At 38.6% G+C, this 20,148-nt stretch overlaps 2 protein-coding genes across 2 annotated transcripts in view; one reads left to right on the top strand and one right to left on the bottom strand.

Moving 5' to 3' along the window:
- Positions 1-20,148, top strand: part of khdrbs2 (KH domain containing, RNA binding, signal transduction associated 2) — a gene marked incomplete at its 3' end in the record, with an annotated part of 65,722 nt that overhangs the window by 22,584 nt on the left and 22,990 nt on the right. Inside the window, exons 3-4 of the mRNA XM_080036655.1 lie at positions 5,056-5,172; positions 19,687-19,833. Coding sequence (XP_079892781.1) covers positions 5,056-5,172; positions 19,687-19,833 — 264 coding nt within the window. The remainder of the gene's footprint in view (positions 1-5,055; positions 5,173-19,686; positions 19,834-20,148) is intronic.
- LOC307257358 (uncharacterized protein) lies at positions 13,226-15,142 on the bottom strand. The gene is made up of 4 exons (XM_080036559.1): positions 15,008-15,142; positions 14,687-14,846; positions 14,409-14,536; positions 13,226-14,301 (listed from the first exon to the last, which is right to left on the bottom strand). Exons 1-4 carry the CDS (start codon positions 15,107-15,109, stop codon positions 13,978-13,980), a joined length of 714 nt encoding a protein of 237 aa, XP_079892685.1. The 5' UTR covers positions 15,110-15,142; the 3' UTR covers positions 13,226-13,977.

Below are 20,148 nucleotides of genomic sequence, written 5' to 3'. Positions count from 1 at the left end.
CATTCTTGCCTATCCTGTTTTTACATGTAAACAAATGACACACTCACAGCACAACTATAAGCTCTGAAATAGTATGCAGAGATCACTATTCATTCAGTGAAAAATATGATTCAGATAATCAGCATAGTCATATTTATTATTCACTTGACTGGAATTCATCCTCTGCTGTTTAAAGAGGCAGCTTGATTAGCGTCTTGCGGTCTCATAACTTTAGGGCATGAAATGGATTTTCAATGCTTTCTGCTTGTCTGAGACGAGTGCCGGGATTACTGTTTGTATGAAATAGTTTGCCCCCTTTTAAGTAATATTAATTGGACATATTTCTGCACCTGTTTCATTAAAACAACCTATTATTTAAGGTATTACCTCTATAGGGTATTTGCTGTAAATATTGAAGGTACGTTCACAGCCCACAACACGTTCAATTGTACTTTGTCCTTGTGGGATGCCGCGATTGTGAGTTTATCAGTCTTGGGTTTTTGTGACCTTTTTAAATAGTCCAGCAGCCGAGCTCTACCCATAGAGGAATGCCATGTTTGTCTGCCCGGAGATGTCAACGTCCCAGAGAAAAGGCTTTGAAAAGGTGTTTTGCTTAGATAAGTGCTGAATACAGTACAGAGGGGGAATTAACATAGAGCACTTGTTCGATTAGCATCCAGTTCCAAATAAGACGTAGTTAAGATAGCATGTTCAAATACACAGTGTACCAGCTCTATATAGGCTACGAGATATTAATTCTAGCTGCATGTAGGTAGTGTGTTTATTCTGTGTGCTGTTGATTGACACACTATTGTCCCACAATGCAATGCAAATCCTAACTGATAGTGGGGAGGCTACAAGTAGAAAACAAATATCAAGTACAACCTTAAAAAGCATTTTGCTGCTTCATTAAAGCTTCATTAAAGGACAAAAGTTTTTAATCAATTACAATAGTTTAAATGACTGTGCAATGTTAAAGCTCCTGGTGATGAACTAATAGATATAATCAGACTCTGCAGTTCTCCCTAGCAAATTCATTCTAACTCTGCTAATTTGGTCATAACAACCTTTAATGGCCCAACAAAAAAAGGTCGATTTAAGTTTCCAAACATGAGGTAATAGTTGTTCAAAGTCACAGTTTTATTGATGCCAACATTCCAGGTTTCACTTATGGAATGCTGGGTGAGGGGTCTGTAAGGGCAGAACTGTGTCATTTTGACACTGTGTGCAAACGATCACACAATTAGTTTAGCTGTTTTTGGTTTCATTATACTCATTTACTGTAAATATTGTAAACTTTCATAGTGCAGTATTCGATGTGTCCCAGTTCTAACATCCTCCACTGGGAAAACAGTTGTGAAATAAAGGCGTACCTTAATCTGATACCACTGCTTCCTATAAACACTGTTAAGACAACCTCTTTTAAGACACTTTTGACTCCCTTTCTGAAAAGCCCACCAAGTGCACAGTAAATCTCTTCTGTCCAACAGCCACTCACCTGCTTTCTTTAATGTCGTTGGAGCTAATGGGACAGAGTCGGTCAACACACTCCCAGCCCAGTCATCCCTAGCTGTCATTGAAGCAGTAACCTTTACCTGAGGCTTTTTAATCCTCTCCCTATCATACAGGACCTGGACTTCCCCAATAGCACAGCTTGCTAACCTGCCAGTGGGTGCCTCAGGACATCTGAAAATCTTGACTGTCCAAAGTAAACTGCATTTAAAGGCCAGCCAACTTGCACATTTCCTTTTTGTTATTAGCCTACACCGGCAGTGATACATTTACAAGTTGCAAAAAATATAAGTGTTTTTATGCTTTCCTTGACTGACTTTAAAACTGACTTTAAACTCAAGCACGTAAAAAAAAATTATAGTTTGGCCATTAAAATCACCCGGACAAAAATATTCCTTCGTGCTGCTCTGTCACTCGGCTCATGTTTGTTTGAAGAGATCTCAGGTCTCATAGGGCATGGTATGAAATAATAAAATAAAATTGTTTGGTCCAGCTTCGAGTCTCAGTCAGACTGCCATTACCGGCAGTTTCCACATGCGTAGATACTGAAGACAACTACAATGAAAAGTGTGACCTATATAAGGCCTTTTTTCTAATGTAGGACTTTTGTGTTTAATTTCTGTCAAAGTATTTAAATATTTAACCCGTGACTTTTAATCACTGCCGTCTATCACAACAAGGAGACACATGTAAATTAGTTCCATATTTAATATTTAATGGGGAAAGAAGACTGTCTTATGAAACTTTTCCTTTGTTAAACCAGACACCAGCATAACCAGATAAAAGAAGGAAAAAAAACATATGATTTGGTATAACGATGCATTACATACCTGCACCATGTGACAAAGAGGTTTAAGTGTCCGTTTTAAACATGATGATCGCCCTCTTTTTTTATTACACACATAATTTTGTCCTTGTCAAAGCCTGGCTCCACACTAACCCAGCACAATGTGACTCAAATGTTAACAGTTTGCTTTGAGATTTAGGTGTGTTAAAGCTTCAAGCAGAGTTGTGGAGTGGGCTGCAGAGGTCTGGTCAAGGCAAAGTGATACAGGTGACATCACTTAAAGGCCTACTTCACCGGTTGGAATATGATTTTTTGTACTTCATAGGATCTCCGAGTTGAGTTCAATACACCTTCATATTCCAACCGGTGAAGTAGGCCTTTAAGGGCATTTTATTAAACTTTACACAGCTCCCTCTGAATCTGGAGCCATTCAAGGCTTTGTATACTTGTTTCACTTCATCAGTAGTATCCCCTGACACCCATTAACAGACTTTATGTTTTGATTTGTAGGAATTCTCCTTCAAAAAACACAAGGAATTTAGAAACCAAAGGCTATACCAGTTTGAAAGCATAAACAGATTGCAAATACACAAAACAAACAAAAGGAAACAACATTTTCCCAAAAAATCTGTAAATATTAGGTTGTAATTTATGTCTTTCCAGTGTGTTTCTGTATGAGTGATCTATTTTATTTACTTGGTCATGTTTTCATAATTTGCTATGTTTATCATGATGCATGTGTCAAATTTGTAAATGTGTTTTGTAGATTCACATTAAAGCGACTCAACCTTCACCTCCTTTTTTAAGCCGATGCCAGCCCATAGGCTACACACACAACAGAGAACTTTATAAAAATTGCTATTATGAATAATATGGAGATTAATATATTCGAATTTCTCCTGCAGAAAATCTTGCAAATGAAATATTTGTCCTTCATGTAGAGATACTCTTTTTGAACAAATGTGCACCCATTTTATCACTGAATAATTTTTTCAATATCTAAAATGTCTTTGTCCGCAGTCGTTGTGTTCTCACCCTTCCTTCTAATATCTGCATAGTTATCAGTGTTGAGACTGCAGGGGGGCACATAGCATCATTTCAAACCTCATTTAACAACGAACCATGCCCCTTTCCTAAAGCCCAAACTGCCATGGAGCAGCAAAATGGATCCCGACATTCATTAGCTTAATGAAAACAGGCCAGTCTGCTGCTTCTACCGCCCGGCGAGCGAGTTCTCGAACGTTGCCGCGACGGCCATCTGTTCTCAAGCTCCCTGCCAGCTATAGGATAGTCCTGTCAAGTCAACCCCTGTGAAGAAAAGGCATCCGCAAAGGTGCCTTAATCATTCAGATCAGAGGACAAGCAAGGACAGTAGGGATGCTTTTCTCCCCCTAAAATGGTTTCATCTCTTTGTCCCCTGGCGCCTCCCTAACCCGAGATGTCGTTCAGTCATGATGTAAATGATGTTCATGGAATTAGCTGAGTGTGCAGGTTTTTTGGGAGTTGAGTTTGCAGCAGCCACACAGCTGGGCTGAAGTTATTAGCCGCTGGTACACAGTGGGAGCGGCGGCTTTGAGGAAAGGTTAATATCATTTTAGGGTTGGCCAAAACGTCTTGCGGTGGGCGGCTAGCCACCTGTTCAGCTCTGGAGGTGGTCTCCCATCATCTTGTCCAACGGCAAACATTTGAAGGACAAACCATCTAATAAAATTTTAAAAAGGGCTTTCTACATTGATCTATTTATACTTGGTCTGTAATTGTTTAGCATTTTCAATTTCTTTAGTTTCCTGTATATTGAACATATCATACATTATGTCCTTTTATATTGTACATTGTTTTCAATTTCCTTGTAGACTATGTCTGGTACATATTGCAGAATTGACAGTTAAGTTGACTTGACTTGACCTAAAAGAAAATTGTGTGTGAGATAGTATAAGTAGCCGTCATGGGTTTGTTTGAAGTAGTAATATATTAAGTATCTTCTCATTTTCTATAATAATGCCCATATTTTGTTCAGAAACGACTCACTCGACTACAGTTGTGTTGAGTTGAGTAAAGTTGAGTCCCACATCCCCTTTGGATTAATCACCACTAATCTCAGCAGTAGTGTTGTGCCTGCAACAACCCAGAGCTACTTTTCTCAATATAACCACGAGCTGGTGCACAGCGAGAGGGAAATGATAGTCAGAGCCCTGAGGCTTGAATCTGATAGTTTGTCATCGGGATAGTATTACTTAATTTCCCACTGGGAAGAAACTCATTATTTCTGACTTTATCTCAGCACTGACCTCTGAAACAATCTCAGAAAGGTTATTGGTTTGAGCCCATGTACACCCTTTCCCTTTTTTTCTCGGCGTGACATGGGTGAACCCAAACGCCACTAAGATACATGTCCAGCAATGGGAACAGTTCAAGCTAATGGATTGATGCATATGTTAGGTCCGACCGCAGATGAGTCCTGTTCACCTTTTCAATGTGCTACATAAAGACCACAATTATATTGATTTATTACAAGCTAGGTTACAGCTTTTTCTCACATGATGAATGGTGAGTGGAGTGTGAGATGATATGGATAACAGATGGCTAATGGCCAGCAAACATTTCTTATGGTTAACCTTTTTTCCAATTCTTTTTCACATACAGAGACTGCTTCAGAGAAATTGGTCCCTAGTAGAAGTCAAGTTTAATCATCATTTTTCCTCTTTTCGCCTAGGCCTATATGTTGGGAACATTGATAAAGTGTCTGATTTATTTTTTTTTCTTCTCCCGTGTCACAGTTTAATTTTGTCGGGAAGCTGCTGGGACCACGGGGAAATTCCATGAAACGATTACAAGAGGAAACAGGAGTGAAGATGTCCATCCTCGGCAAAGGGTCCATGAGGGATAAAGGCAAGGTAAGAAAGCTATCGATTTGAGTTGAAATATGGTTGTATGGCTGGTGCAAGATATCGATCAAATAAAGAATTTTCTACAGTAACAAAGTGCTTGAAATTCCACCAAAGCACAAAGAGAATATTTCAAGCGACAACATCCGAGCTGTAACATAGATGGATTACACCCAGAGTAGGATTAATAGCTTGGGGTTGACAAACATATGTAGGAGAAAATGGGAATGTTTTTTTGTCTGTTGTTTAACGGCATATTCTGTAACAGTCAATTATGATTGCAAAGTAATGATTCTCTGTGCCAGAGTCATTTATCCTGCTGACTACTGCCCCTGGAGCCAAACGTATCCATGCGTTTAGCCTAGTGAAAGCCCACTGGATATGGTATTCACACTCCTAACATGTCTTGATGCGCTGCTATAGCGTTACATTGCTATTATTACTCTAGCCTTTGATTCAGACATTCTAGCATGACAAAAGACCTGCAGAGTTACCACCTCTTTGGTGGAACTGGAGCTGCATTTCAATAGGCTACACAGGCTAAACAGGTTGAGGGTAAAATAAGGCAAATGCTGTTACAAGTACTTTAGAGTGTCTGTCATCGATCCTTTTTAAAATAAATGCATCAATTGACTTTGTAATATGTACAAAGAGACTCATATGGAGAATTATCACCAGAATCGGCAACTCTTCTTAGACATAGCCACAGTAGGAAGCTGTTTTTCTGAGAAAAAGGTTTAAAACAAAACCTAACTTTAAACTGCCTAGCCTGCCCATCATCAAACAGCAGACAGACACAGTTAGCGACTAGCTAATGAACATATTGGACCATTTAAAAGCTAAAGGACCAGATATTCCCCTCAGGAGGTGGTAGAAACTGAAAACTTAACTAAAAGAAAGTGAATATTGGACTTTTCTAAGATTGACACAAACACTACACCGAATAATCGAAAACGTTGCTTTGGATATGTCAATGTAGTATGTACAACTTATTTCACCTTCTGCCCTCAGTTAGCCCAGTGCAATCAGTTACTGCAGGTTTGAACAGTGTTTTGTTTAGCTGGGTGCATGTCGGTTATGCCCATTTAAATTGTAGATTGTGAACGTGGGCGTGAATGTTTATCTGTTTCTATTATGTCAGACCTGTGATTTCAGGCCCAACAATTTCAGAAAAAGATGCCCCCGAAATGTGAGATTGAAGGTCCATTATTGACCTACTGTGTTTTTTTAAGACACAATTTCCCTGAGCAGATGGAGTTACCCAGTTTACATGTGCTTAAAAATATTACGGTTTAACGTTAATTAAAAAAAGGTTGTAAACGGTAGATGTTTAGTTGATTTATTTCTACCTGCTATACCGCACTTCTTTATCACTCTACCTTTTATATACTACTTTCAATGATTCCAATTTTAGATTTAATGTATGTGCCTGTAAAAGGTACAGTTTTAAACTAGCAATCTTCTGGGTGACTAAGCCTTTGGATAATTCAACTTCCTAAATCCCCAAGTGCTTAAATAACTGCATGGCTTTGTAATTAGAAACTAATACCTACACTTTAATTTCCATTCAGGCCTAATTGTGAGGCTGAAAGGCTTCACTTTGATGAAAGACAAATAGGCACCAAGCTATATTTTACCATTAAAGAGTGCAAGAGTTAATTAAAAACGTTGGCTTCCTTCCACTGAGTCCATTCAGTTTACCCATGTGCCGCATTAGCCGCTCTTCAGCGTATTAAATCAAGTAAAAAGGTGCTAAAATGTTAATCACAACTATATGCAAAATAAATTGGGATACTGCTTTGTACAATGCAGCGTTCAACATGGCTGTATTGTTGTTGTTGTTTTTTTCAATCAATTTCTAACATGGTGAGATGGTTTGCTAGAGTCTGTGAGAGAGGTGTTGTGCAGCGTGCGGCAAAAGAATAACAAGAGACCCCTAACAGGTGTCTCTTAGCAAAGGCTGGCTATGTAGCGATCAGATTCAGTGCTTGGTGGTTTTTCTGTTAGCGAAATTGATTTTCTGCACAGTCTGAGCATGTCTGAAGGACGCTGTGATGGGGCTGACACCTAAAGGTCATGACTGAAGGGCTGGCTGCTTTTCGAGGCAGCTGGTCGCAAGGCAGCGTGGTACAGACATAGCAAAAGTCAAATCCAGCAAAAGCACATTATTGTCACACATTTGAGCCATCTCATCCAGTTCCTCAGTAAGGTGCATCATCTCCTATACGACCTCCAGACCTATTGTACCTTGTACACATGGTATTAGCCTGGATAACATAATCGGTGCACCAATCTATTCAGAACCTACAAAGTTCTTTTAACACCCTGCAGGACTGTCTAGTGGACCTCAGGCTTGTTCTTAATACAGACAAAACCAAATATATGTGTTTCTCCAGAGCAAGAACTACAAACTTTAATGATTTTAATATTTTTACAAAGAATGGATTTTTAATTGAAAGAGTCACAGAGTACAAATATCTCGGCATCTGGTTAGATGATAAACTCACTTTTAATTTTCACATAAAAAATTGTTTGTCGACTACGACAAAAAATTGGCTATTTTTATAGGAACAAAACCACCTTCCCTTTATTTAGTAGGAAAAGGATTATTGAGGCAGTTTTCATGTCTGTCCTTGATTACGGTGATGTGGTTTACCGGCATGCATCACATTCATGTCTTAAACTCCTGGACTCTGTTTTTCACTCTGCTTTAAGGTTCATCACAGGAGATGCTTATGACACACACCATTGTCTTTTATATGAAAAGGTTGGGTGGTCCTCCCTTAAAGAGAGACGTGACGCACATTGGCACATTTTTATTTACAAAGCCTTGACCGGGAAGCTTCCTCGTTATTTAACAAAAATGCTGCAAATTTCAGATGGGCTTTATCAGACCCGCTCCACTGACATGCTTATGCTTTATGTCCCACAAGCCCGGTCTGAGCTGGGAAAGACAGCTTTTAGCTTCAGTGCCCCCGACCCCTGGAACAACTTACAGCAACAAATTAAACTAAATACCTTCATATCCTTTAACCAATTTAAACAAACTATCTTAAATCTGCCAAACTCTACCTGTAACTGTTTTAATTAGGCTATATTGTACTTTCACCCATTTAATTTTATTTGCTGCCACTCTTCACCACTGTGTAAATGTTTCAATAGTTTTTTTCTCTTCACCTGTTGTTGTGTATTTGATGTATTTGCATTGAATATTTTGTATGTATTGTTGTTTTTCCTTTGAATTTGTTTTGAACTCGATGTCATTGTAAATGAGGGTCACCCCTCAATTGGTCTCTCGAGGATAAATAAAAGTTAAATGAAATAGTGCTGAGCCTTTGCGCTAAAGCAGAGCGTCCTCATTGCAACTATCTTACTTTTGAACATTTACCACAAACAAGGTTAAAGAGAAATTCACTTCCTTAAATCCTTATATCAGTGCAAATATATACAATGTATTGGTTAAACATGTAAGGTGGAGTCAGCGATTCTGGAGAATGCTTGTTGTCAAAATTACTTTTTGACAAAATCAGTGAATATCTCCTCAAAAAATCTGGTGTGAATATACACAGCCTAGGCTTTGTAAACTGGTATGTACACAAAGGGTAAATAAACAAAGTGGCCAACCGTAGCTGCTAGCAACATGCCCTTTTACAGAGCGTAGGCTGTGTATTAACAGTGGATTTTTTTTTTCAGTGCGCACACAGTACGTACAGTGAGCGGACGGTGAGTAGTCGCTGAATTTGACAGCAGGCATTTTCCAGAATCACTTACTCCACCTTTTAAAGCATACTGCAGTCATGGTACTGATGTTCGCGCTGCACCTGCTGTCATACAGTTTCTCAAAGATTTCAGTGAGTGACAAAGTATTAAAACAGCTCAGAGACACAGGTCACCTGCACGTTTTGATGTTATCCGCAGGCTCTCTGCAGCGAATGTCATTTTTAATTAAAGCAGATTTCTCCCGAAGGGGCGAGAACAGCCCTGTAATGCAGGAAAAAAAAGTTTTAATCGATTGAGTGGATAAAGTATCTCCTGTCCAGGTCCATTCTGATTATTTGTTCAGTGTAGAATTGATTTAACTGATTCCTTCTAAAACACAGTTGGGATTGCCAGCTGAGCTTTGTTCAGATCTTTAAAGGCTTTCAGTTGTGAAGTGAAGCCTCAAGTAGGATCCTTCAGGGTCTTTTTACTCATACTTGACAGTGATTTGGCTTCACTTGTCATCAGGAAATGTTTGCATTAGGAGCTTGGATTGACTCAGTGCCTTCTTCTTATACACTTGCTTTAACTATATGCTCCCATCCAAACCAAACACTCACCTCCCTCCATTCCTATTTCTTTTGTCTTGCTTCTAAGAATTCATAAGCTTTATGTTTACGTCGCTCCATTGTGACATCGATTGCGTTCGTTGTGTCTCACTGAATGGCGTGTGCTATTCAGCACAGCAGGTTAATAACCAATTCATTTGCAAGGTTATTTTAATCACAATATTAATTCTTGTTATTTTCAATCCCAAGACAATGGTAAAACTGTAATTGCTGCGTTAGTGACAAGGCAACCGTTTTCTAACAAGTTCACCAGTTCTTTAAAGGTGATAATATATGCAAATCAGTGTTGTGTTTACAGATTGTTCTGAAGTCTTCCAATTAGCAAAATAAATAATAATCAATGCACCCTGACACCTATAGTGTTACAACACTTGCTTAGTGCAAACTAAGGTGACAATAAATAAAGGTAGGCTATTCATAAGTAGATAAAGTGAATCTCAAAACCATGCCTAACTCTTTTACCCACACTTACATTCCTGTAGCCTGGAAATCCAGACCCGCTGCTGGCCAATTTAAATTTGCTCCGCATACTAGTCTGGGCATGAACCATTGGAGCTTATACCAATCAAATTTTGCTATCTGATAAGGGCGGGCATAACCGGATGACGACAGTGCTGCGCATGCGCCGTCAAAGTCATGATAGTAAAACAACAAAGATGGCTTCTGATACGTTGTTTGAAGCGGCTTTGGCCTCGACACTCAACGATTTGGAAGACGGCACTCAAATATTTCATTAGCAAAAAAGATGAATTTTCTGTTTTGCCGACCGACCACGGCAAAAGTTTAATTAACCAGTTAGCCCCGCTGTTTGCTAAACGAACGGGCTGAATATGTCACCTTGTTCATTGCTCTCATTGGTCGTAGTGCTATCCAATTGCGTGCAGTGGTATTTGGAATGCATGAGTTGGTTCCGCCCCCTTGAGTTGGGAAGGTCTACATCGTTCTAGATGTGGGTCTGGGTTTCCAGGCTAACATTTCTGGGAGGTGTGGGTAGTAACTTTATAATTTATTACCGAGAACACATTACATGTGGCACTGCTCATGATGATTACCTCGGGGACAAGGGCGCCATTTCCCCTTTCTTCTGTCTCCCCCATAGCCAGGAGGATCTCTATGTGTGGCTATTGTTATTTATCATTCCTCAGTTGTTCACCAGTTGTCCCCGTTGTCTCTTCCTGCTGAGCACACCTATGTCTGTCCTCTCCTCAATCTGTATGCTCTGCTATTCTGATAGAGATATCTCCCGGTTGACTCCTTTTTTTTATGTCTTTGTGGAGGTCACCATTTCTTTCTTTTTGTCACTTTATTTTTATTCTAAAGGAACCCTCTCATCCACCTTCTCATCCACTGGGCACAAGCAGTCTCCAATTCAGAATTACTTGACCTGTATGTCATGATACGGTCACAAGATGGCTATCCATTAAAACATTTCCTGGAGCTGTTTTGGACTCTGCACAGCATTCTTCACATGAAATCACAAAGTGCAATATATATTGGAGAGAGAGTAAAAATTCACCAACAGCACCCCTGTTGCAGAAAATGTATGACTGGGCTCTACTATCTAGTCTGTTATTCTTGTCGGTTTTGCTTTATTGTCAGATGAGCAGTGATTATTCTCTAGAACTGAAGTTATTTCTCACACATGAGGAAAAAGGCCACACATCATTCTAAAATATATATTTTTAGTATGTGGTACAAGTGTCTTGCTATTGATAAATGTAGCCATCGCTCAAGTGTCTCCTTGCCTTGAAAAACCAAGTCATGAATGTATCTGTAGGGTGTGTCCCAGTCATATCCAATGCTTATAATTTCTTAATGTTTTAGAGAAGTACTTTCTGGATTACAAATGTAGATTTTACACCAAGCTAGTGTGGCAATGTTTGTGTGGACAGGACAATTATTGGATGAATTGCCATGAAATGTACCATGATGTTTTGGCCAGACATTAATTGTTGCCTGAAGGTGAATCCGTAACTCCCTTTAATGATCCATTGACTTTTTGTCAAGTGCCATCAATTTGTCCCGTACTTTTGGTTTATGACTAAATACAGACATCAAACACAGCCGCAAATCTAGTGAAAGAAGCTCAGCAATCTGACATACAGGATATCTATCACCAGTGGTGCCTGAGTAAGGCACAAAGCATCACCAAGGGCCACAGACTGTTCTACCTGCTGCCGTCTCACCGGACCATTCAGCTTTTGAAGTCACACAATTAAATTGTCGCTACAGAAAAATATTTTGCACTAGTTTTGCATCATCAACATCAAAATTATGCAACTACACTTGTCACCATAATATACATGGATCTCTTTTTTAAAATTTCGTTACACAGTCACTTTCATGTGTGGCAGTACTCCCGACTTTCAGCCTAAAGTGCAAAGCCTGAGAGGCCTTCAGAGCCACATTAAAATATAAAAGAAAACAAATTGGATGGAAAGAAAGGCCTCCTTAATATAAACGAACAAATGCATCTTCAAATAACTGAATAAAGCCTGCAGGTGCTTTGCTATTGTGTGTCAAATTATGACTTTGCACAATGGCACAGACTTTGCCTATAGCAGGTTACTCAACAACAATGACTTTAAACCACAGACAACTCTATCCATCTTAAATATTTGCGTATTTTGAAAGGTGTTCTGAGTTTGAGTTCTGCTGGTACACAGCAAAATCGGCAGTGTTAATTCAACACCTATAGAGTTAAATTCAACACTTTGAAAGTGTGTATATAGGTCCACACCAGATCGAGTAAAAATAACACTTTTAAAAGTGTTAAATACTTTACACTGTGATTGAGTTGAATCAACTCTCTCGATAGTTGAAATTTAACACTGGTCAACACTCACCAGGGTTAAATTTACACAACACTAGTGTGCAGTGTTAAAATGTAACACCCATCAGTGTATTATTTTTTAACACTGAATAGAGTTGCTCCCATTTAACACCACATCAGATTTAAAATTTAACTCGATATCTAACCCTCTAAAGAGTTGATTTATATATTTTTAAAAACACTGTGGGGAGTTATAATCCCTAATGCTATACATGGTCAAATATTTAGCTTATATTATTACTTCTAAATCATATTCCTACGGTACGGTATTATTATAAGGGAGAAAAAAACAATGCAAAAAGTTTGTATTTCAAAATAAATTGTATTTTCAAGTACACCATTTAACACAGCATTGGCTTTAACATGTTTCACAGCTGCCAGCCTCAATAGCACAGGTCACAATATGGCAATATGTACATTTTTTCATCCATCTCATTAGAGTACTGTTTCTCACAGGGTCACACAATATGGCAATGTGGCACAATGTATACTTTTTCATCCATCCCATTAGAAAACTGTTTATCATAGGGTCTATAATAAATTAACTTATCAACAGAAATAACAGAAAATTAATCATTCCTCTCCTGGATACAGTAGGCATTAAGGTGCTCATCACAATAAAGAGTATCAACTGTGCCAGTCAAAATGAAAGCTTGATCGTCATTTATAATGATACGGTTGATCTTTCCAAAAACAGGCATTTCTATATTTGTTGAAATACAAACAAACATACTAGTTTGATACTCAGTTCCATAGTTCTTCACCCACTTGGTAGTTGATACATCAGAGTATGCATTCAAGTTTAACATTGCAAGTAAAGTCTCACCACCTTCCAAATTATCAATTGTTTCCTTCCTTACTGGACCAAACTCAAACCTCTGAAAATTTAAATTCTCCCAGTGATAAGCTAACTGTCTCTGGTGTTGTTTTACCAATGCTTTTGTGATATTTTTGAAATTCTTGACAGATCTTTTAAAGAAGTTATGTTTGGCTTCAAACCTCATACACCATACATGAAGGAGTGGGCCTATTTTACGAATACACCTGGGGTAATGTATCATAAAATGATGCTTCGGAATAAGTCTTCTCTCAGGAAACAAAGATTTGAACAGCTTGTGATGATCATTAATTAAATGCTTCAGATAATATGGCATACCGTTAGTAACAACTGGTGAAAACACTATATTCACAATTTGAATCAAGAGGAGGAGCAAGTTCCAAAAACTGTTATTTCTTTGACCCTACCATTGCTTGGACAGTGCTCTCAGCAACACCCGATGATTGCAACTGTGCTACAACAGAACCACACGTTTAACAAATGATGCTTATCAACAGAGACCTGGGTGGCCACTGGAGTTACTGTACAGACTGAATGAGAAGTTGAAGGCACATCATCTTCTATGTGCATGTCCACATTGTCAGTAGTATTTGTTGAAACAGTGTCCCGGTGCAAAGGAATAAGGTGTTTCTTGAACCCTGAATAAGTGCAAAATAATGAAGAACACCCCGGCTGTCCACATTTCAAACGTAACGTCTTTCCTGGATATAATCCATGGTGAAATCTCAAATGCTGACAAAGCAATACAGAACTTCTGTGGTGTACCTTACAGATAAAACAAATCAACATATTTGCACCCAAGGATGTGTATCACCTCAAATCTGTGTATTCAGCAGTCTTGCTCTGAGCTCCTTCACACGGGGAGTTTCCTTGGTACTTCCCACATCAATGTTGAACACAGTGGTTTGGATGAAGGTATAGAAGCTGTTGAGGGATTCATGGTAGTTCACGCTGAAGATGAAGTGTGCCTTGAAGAGTTCATCGAAAGCTGCCAGGGATGTCTGCGCCTTGCATGGGATGGCCTTGTGGTCAACAATGACATAGAATCTTTGGATGTTGTTCTTCTGTTCACCGACACACAGGAGGAAAGGCTGTCCTGGTTCCAAACTCCCAAGGAAGGTCTCAACACTGACTCCAATCTGCAAAAACAAAGAGGAACAAGGAAACATTTTAATGACCTGCTACACTGCTAAAAACATATGCAGCCCATGCACAAGTGGCACAGAAGAACTTAAACATTGCTTACCGTCAGATATCTCACAAGATGTTCGACAGCTTGATATGAGCTTATTCTAGGACCCTTCTTGTGTCCTTTTGCAGTGGGGGGAAGTAGGTGAAGCAGCAGTAGTATGCTTGACAGGTCACTGTCCCAGTCTAGGGGGAAAGCAGAAGAAAGTAGAAGATTGTCAGAAAGATTTAAATCTGAAAACAACCTTAAATAAAACCAGATTATGCAAAATACATAATTTGGAGCATTCAGGTAAGTAATTAAATGTTTTAAAAGAGATAATGAACCATGCTTACCAGACCCATCGGAGCTTTGATTTCCAGACAAGAGGTCTTTGACGAACTCTTTAGAATTCTTGGAGTCTGCCAGGATCCTAGGTTTGAAGTAGGTGGGCCATTTTGCCAAAAATCTGCCAGAAGCATCCTCTCCAAACATCATGGTGAAGTCTTTGTCAATCTACAGAAGAAACACTTTAAGTCCTTGCAACCTCTCATAGACATAGGAAACCATCCACAAACTAAATGTCAGTATTTTTACGCTTGTTTAAATAAAAGTGTAATCCTCCAGTTATCATTGTTCACTTTAAAATGAATTAAACAATGGTATGTCTTTCCTACCAAGCCAGGGCTATCGAGGAAACGTGGGAAAACATCCAGGACTGTGGAGGAGTTTTGATGGTCTCGAACCAGTTTCTGGCGGTATTGAAAGGTTGCCCTCATCTTCTCTTTGACAATTGTTGCATCAGTCGTGTGCTTCAATAGAGAAATCGCCTCGCGGCATTCCTCGCCAAACAGTTGCTTGTCAGTTAGTAGAAAATCCCTCTTGCTCTTTGGACCATCTTGATATGTAGCGGTGGTTGAGCATCTCCGGGACTGGACTGCAGAGCTGCGTTGGACTGTCTTTATCCTCCATGCCAAATAGCCAGACCCGCTGTCTGCATCATAGTAGTGCTCCTGTAAAATCCCAAAAGAACAAAGATAAACATAACTGATGTATCACAGCATTACAGGGCAAATTCAGAATAACCTCCCTATATCAATTTATCATACGCCATTGATTTACAAACTTACATATCCATTTTTTGAGTAAGGATCCTTGAGGTACGGAAAAAGAGTAATGATGCCAAGAGCATATTTAGTTCGCACATAGGTTGGTGGGAGCCTCCTTTAAAAGAAGAAAATATATAATTTTTCAAGCTTTAAATTAGTAGTAAAGTATTGAATCAGTGTTAGTTTCATTATAATTAATCAAAATATCTTAAATGTCAAACTAAAATAAGAATATGAGAGAACAAAGCACATTAAAGCAGAGGTTAAACTCAAAAGTAGACTTTCAATACAAACAAATGATGTGTGTAATCATGTCAACTGTTAGTCCTGTGCTTATTTCTTTTTTGATACTATGTCCTTTTGTTTACAGCTCCCTTTTGTTACTATCTCACTGATCATATTTACGCCCGTCAGTCCTGCGATTGAACTACCAGCTATTAACAACCTCTAACATGCAGTTTTATTTGTTCAGGGATGTGTTCCCATTGAATACGTTTTGCTGTAGAGATTACTTTTTGTAATATTTTGCTTCAGTTTTATTTTCTATCACAATGTTTTTGTTTGTTTGATTATTCTGACACAAATTTGTTTTGTATAGAAAAGCCAACTTTATTATATTACTGAAATAGGAGACCACAATAATTAAATACCTTTTAACTATGGAACAAGGTTATTTGAGGAAAACATCCCTTATTGTTTCTAAAATGTACACCTACATCCTCTATACATATATTATTTGTAGAGACATGATGAGCACTAGAGAGAACATGACATGCTTACCCATGAACTTCAACCATGTCAGCCACCAGTAGGTTTACCATCTGTCGCCGTGTACCTTCCGTCAATGTCTTTGTTTTGTTATATTCATGCAACACCTTTTCTCCCCCTGGCTTGGACTGAAGTATATCTCTCACCATCTAAAGACAAAGAAACAAATACATTTTAATTTTAACCTCCCCTGCAACAAGACCACAGTACAATGTCTATGATTAGTTAATACATTAAAAAAAAATTAATTTATATACCGCCTCTGCTGATTCCCGATCGGCGTGGGTCCTTTTCACTCCACTATCTTTCTCAAGAATGATTGTTGCATCAGATGAATCTGAAGGCACAGAGGATGAGGTGTCTGACACAAGCGACTCCGATGAAACATCTAATTGATCTTGATGAAGCACAACTGCAAGACAGTTAAAAGAAATACACACAACTGAATAAAAATGTTGTTTGAGGCCCCTTAACAAATGCTTTGGCTTTTCAGGTTAGCTGACTGAAACAAACATACCGTCACAATACATACTATTACAGTACATCTGGTTAATGATCCTTATTTCTCCCTAACAAGACTAAATCTTACCTGTAGACTTTTCTGTAGAAACAATGATTGTAAGGTCCCCTGCTTGTAAAAGGTCCTCAAATACATCTGCATCCACCTCTGTCCCTGATTCATCTGTCAAGTATAACTCAGTCTGCAGAGGAAGACCTAACTTTCCTATTACTGAGAGAATATCAGATTTAGAAAAATGGTCCTTTGTATGCTTCTTTTATTGACACTTTTTTATCATTAATTATTAATCAATAATTAAATGGCTTTTAACTATGGAACAAGGGTCTATGACATGTACACAACTTATTCCTTGTTGTTTCTAAAATGGACACCAACAGTCTCAAAATATATTAGTAGAGAAATTAGTTTTTTCTTATTCTACATTTTAGATATATTACCAATTGCATTTTAACTTGTCCATAATACATGATTACAATTGGTCAGCATAATAAACAACAATTGATGGATGGGGCAATGTAACCGTATTAAAATCAAATCACATTGTAGCATGAACTAACATTTTAGCAAATTATTAGTTTACACCAACAATCAGGGCTGTGTGAAAAAAGTAGTACCAACCTTTCTGAAGAAACGAGCTGAAGTCTGCATAGCCTTCTTCAGTCTCTGCCACCTTAACGTACTTCTGACTGCCACCAAATCTCACCTTGACCAACATTATGTCCTTAAAAACAAAGTACATTCATGAATAGTCCACACCTGTTTCAGTAAAATTTTCTTCTTTGTTGCCTTTATTATGCCACTGGGTAGCAACAGTCAATGTCGTTTTTCTAGCTTAGCCAGTAAACAGACTTGACTGTGCACACGCTAGCTTGTATGGCCACATGGCGGCCCTGCTAACAGTCCTCGATGCACGTATTCTCTAATTAGCATATTTATACATGGAAATTGATTAAATCACTAACCCAGTACATAACAATGTCAATAAACTCACTGTACATGTGTTTTTAAATACCTTGACTTCATAGTTTGAACAGAAAACAACTAAAGTGCAGAGAGCAGAGTGGAAACGTAGCTTACCGCGAGGAGTCCCGACCCAAAGAGGAAGTAAAGCTCACGGAAGCGCAACAAGTGCGGTAAAATAAAAGGCGCTCGATACTTAAGCGATAACCCCCATCATTTTCCTGTATGTAAAAGTATCTAACCTTTACATGAACCCCAATATACTTAATTAAACAATTTAATACAAACGTTCGGTCGACATATCAGCAAAAATAAGAAGAATATGGAGGAAATATGATAGCGGAAATCCTAACCAGCCACCTTCAAAATAAAGGTCTGAGCTACCAGAGTACATAATCCTTCCAAAATGTAGGTTACATGCCGGTTCGTAAACTAAATAATACAATAAATAAAGCGCAACGAGTCACAACATCACATTACTGTACTAAACTTATTGTTGAGGACAGTTTAAGTGGTCAGTGATACCAATCCAATACCATGGAGCCAAATAGGCCTACAGCATGAAGTGGCAAACAAGCATCTAACTTGCTCTAAAACCAAATTGACTGTTGTGCGCATTGTTATTAAGCTTGGGTTGCCATGCCGAATCAGTGTGTTGCTTATACTTTTCTTAATAAGAAAAGGGGCCGTGTCCACCTAACGCCTTTCTCCGAGCACACAAGCTTTTTTTCAATAGATTCCCAATGAGACGCGGCTGCCTCACTGTATAATGTTACTGCCTTGTTAGCTAAGCATGGTTTGCTGATGCTAGCTAAACAATACTGATGGTTAACCTTAGCTTCTTGTAAAAAATAGTAATACACATGATTGGCTATACATTTGAATTAAATATACATATTTGCTTAGACATACTTACACATGGATGTTCCTAGCCACAGTTTGAGGGATGTCTGATCATTTTCCAGTCCAAAGAAAAGAGTGTCTGGCTAGACTCCCGCCTCTTTCAAACAACCACCAACGGTTTGACTTCTGAGTATATTTGAAATCAACACTGTAGAGTGTTTTGCAGAATATGAAATTTGACTCCCTGTATTAACACCAACTCTTTTAGAAGAATAACTCTCATGTAGTTAAATTACACTAAACCAGTGTTGAAACAACTCTATATGTTTTACACTCCACTCCAACACTGAATATCTAACACTTTGGATTTTGCTGTGTATTTACTCGTTTGCAATGGGGCAGTCTGCAATGGACATTTGCGAGCGCAGAGTGACCCTCTCTAGAATGAATGCTTGCGCATCTCTGGATGTCCCATTTCTCACCTCTTTTATCCCTTCAAAAAGGGAATTGTCACACCCTGATTTGACCAGGGGTAAACAAGCAGGAACCAGGCGTGTCACCACAGGTGATAGAATCACAGGCCAATTATCTCCGGAGCCAGACATGCAACACAAAATTAGACAAATTCCCAGAAAATGGGTGACTGCCATATGTTTATTGCCACTTTTATGTATGAATGTCTCCTTGATATGCAGTATATTATTTTGTACTTCACTTTCACCTTAGGTATATCTTTCCTTTTGATGTTCATTCTTATTGTTTTCTCAATTGTATAATGCTGAATACAGACTATTGTCCAGTAATAGATTTCATTGTATGGTTGGCCCTATGTCAACTTACATTTGACAAAATAAAAAAAGCAAAGCTTTTTAGATTCCCCGCAAATTTGGACGTAGCCTACTTGGTTTTTAGCTAATTAGCACAACATAATAGCATGCCAAACTACAATAGGAAACATGGTTAACATTGTACTACTTAACATCAATGTCATTGCCATTGTGAGCAGGTTGTGTAATTACTAGACATTCATCTGAACAAGTTTGTAAAGTGAGCGTTACTACAATATCATATAAACAACGTGTGCTAATCATTTGATTTTCAGGTTTCTCTTTTATGGACACAAAACCTTCTCCTGCTTTATCTTTTTTTCTCACAGGAAGAAGAATTAAGGAAAAGCGGGGAGGCCAAATACACCCATCTGAGTAATGATCTCCACGTTTTAATTGAAGTCTTTGCTCCACCTGGAGAGGCGTATTCCCGCATGAGTCACGCCCTGGAGGAGATTAAAAAATTCCTAGTTCCAGTAAGTTTAATACTTCATCTTTTTTAATATTTTTCCCCCTCCTAATTCTCATTCTATTGTTGTACTTGAACATCAGCCAATTATACTGCAGACATGTAAATTTCTCCACCAAGCGCAAAGCAAACAGCTTCTGTTTTCACAGTTTCCAGTATCCAGGGGTTGTTTACATAAGAGGAAGATATAAAGAGTTTTTCTCAGCATTACGACGCCGATACCTTACACCGCATTCCCCTTATTTACCAATGAAAAGTAATGTATTCAGCAATTATAGTTGCAGTGTGGAACAACTTGCAAGACTCCGGCAACTCAAGGCCT

This window comes from Ammodytes marinus (assembly GCF_949987685.1).
Source record: "Ammodytes marinus genome assembly, chromosome: 11".
Taxonomy (NCBI): Eukaryota; Metazoa; Chordata; class Actinopteri; order Uranoscopiformes; family Ammodytidae; genus Ammodytes; species Ammodytes marinus.
The sequence above is the reverse complement of the archived record's forward strand: the minus strand, read 5'-3'. Positions and strand labels throughout refer to the sequence as shown.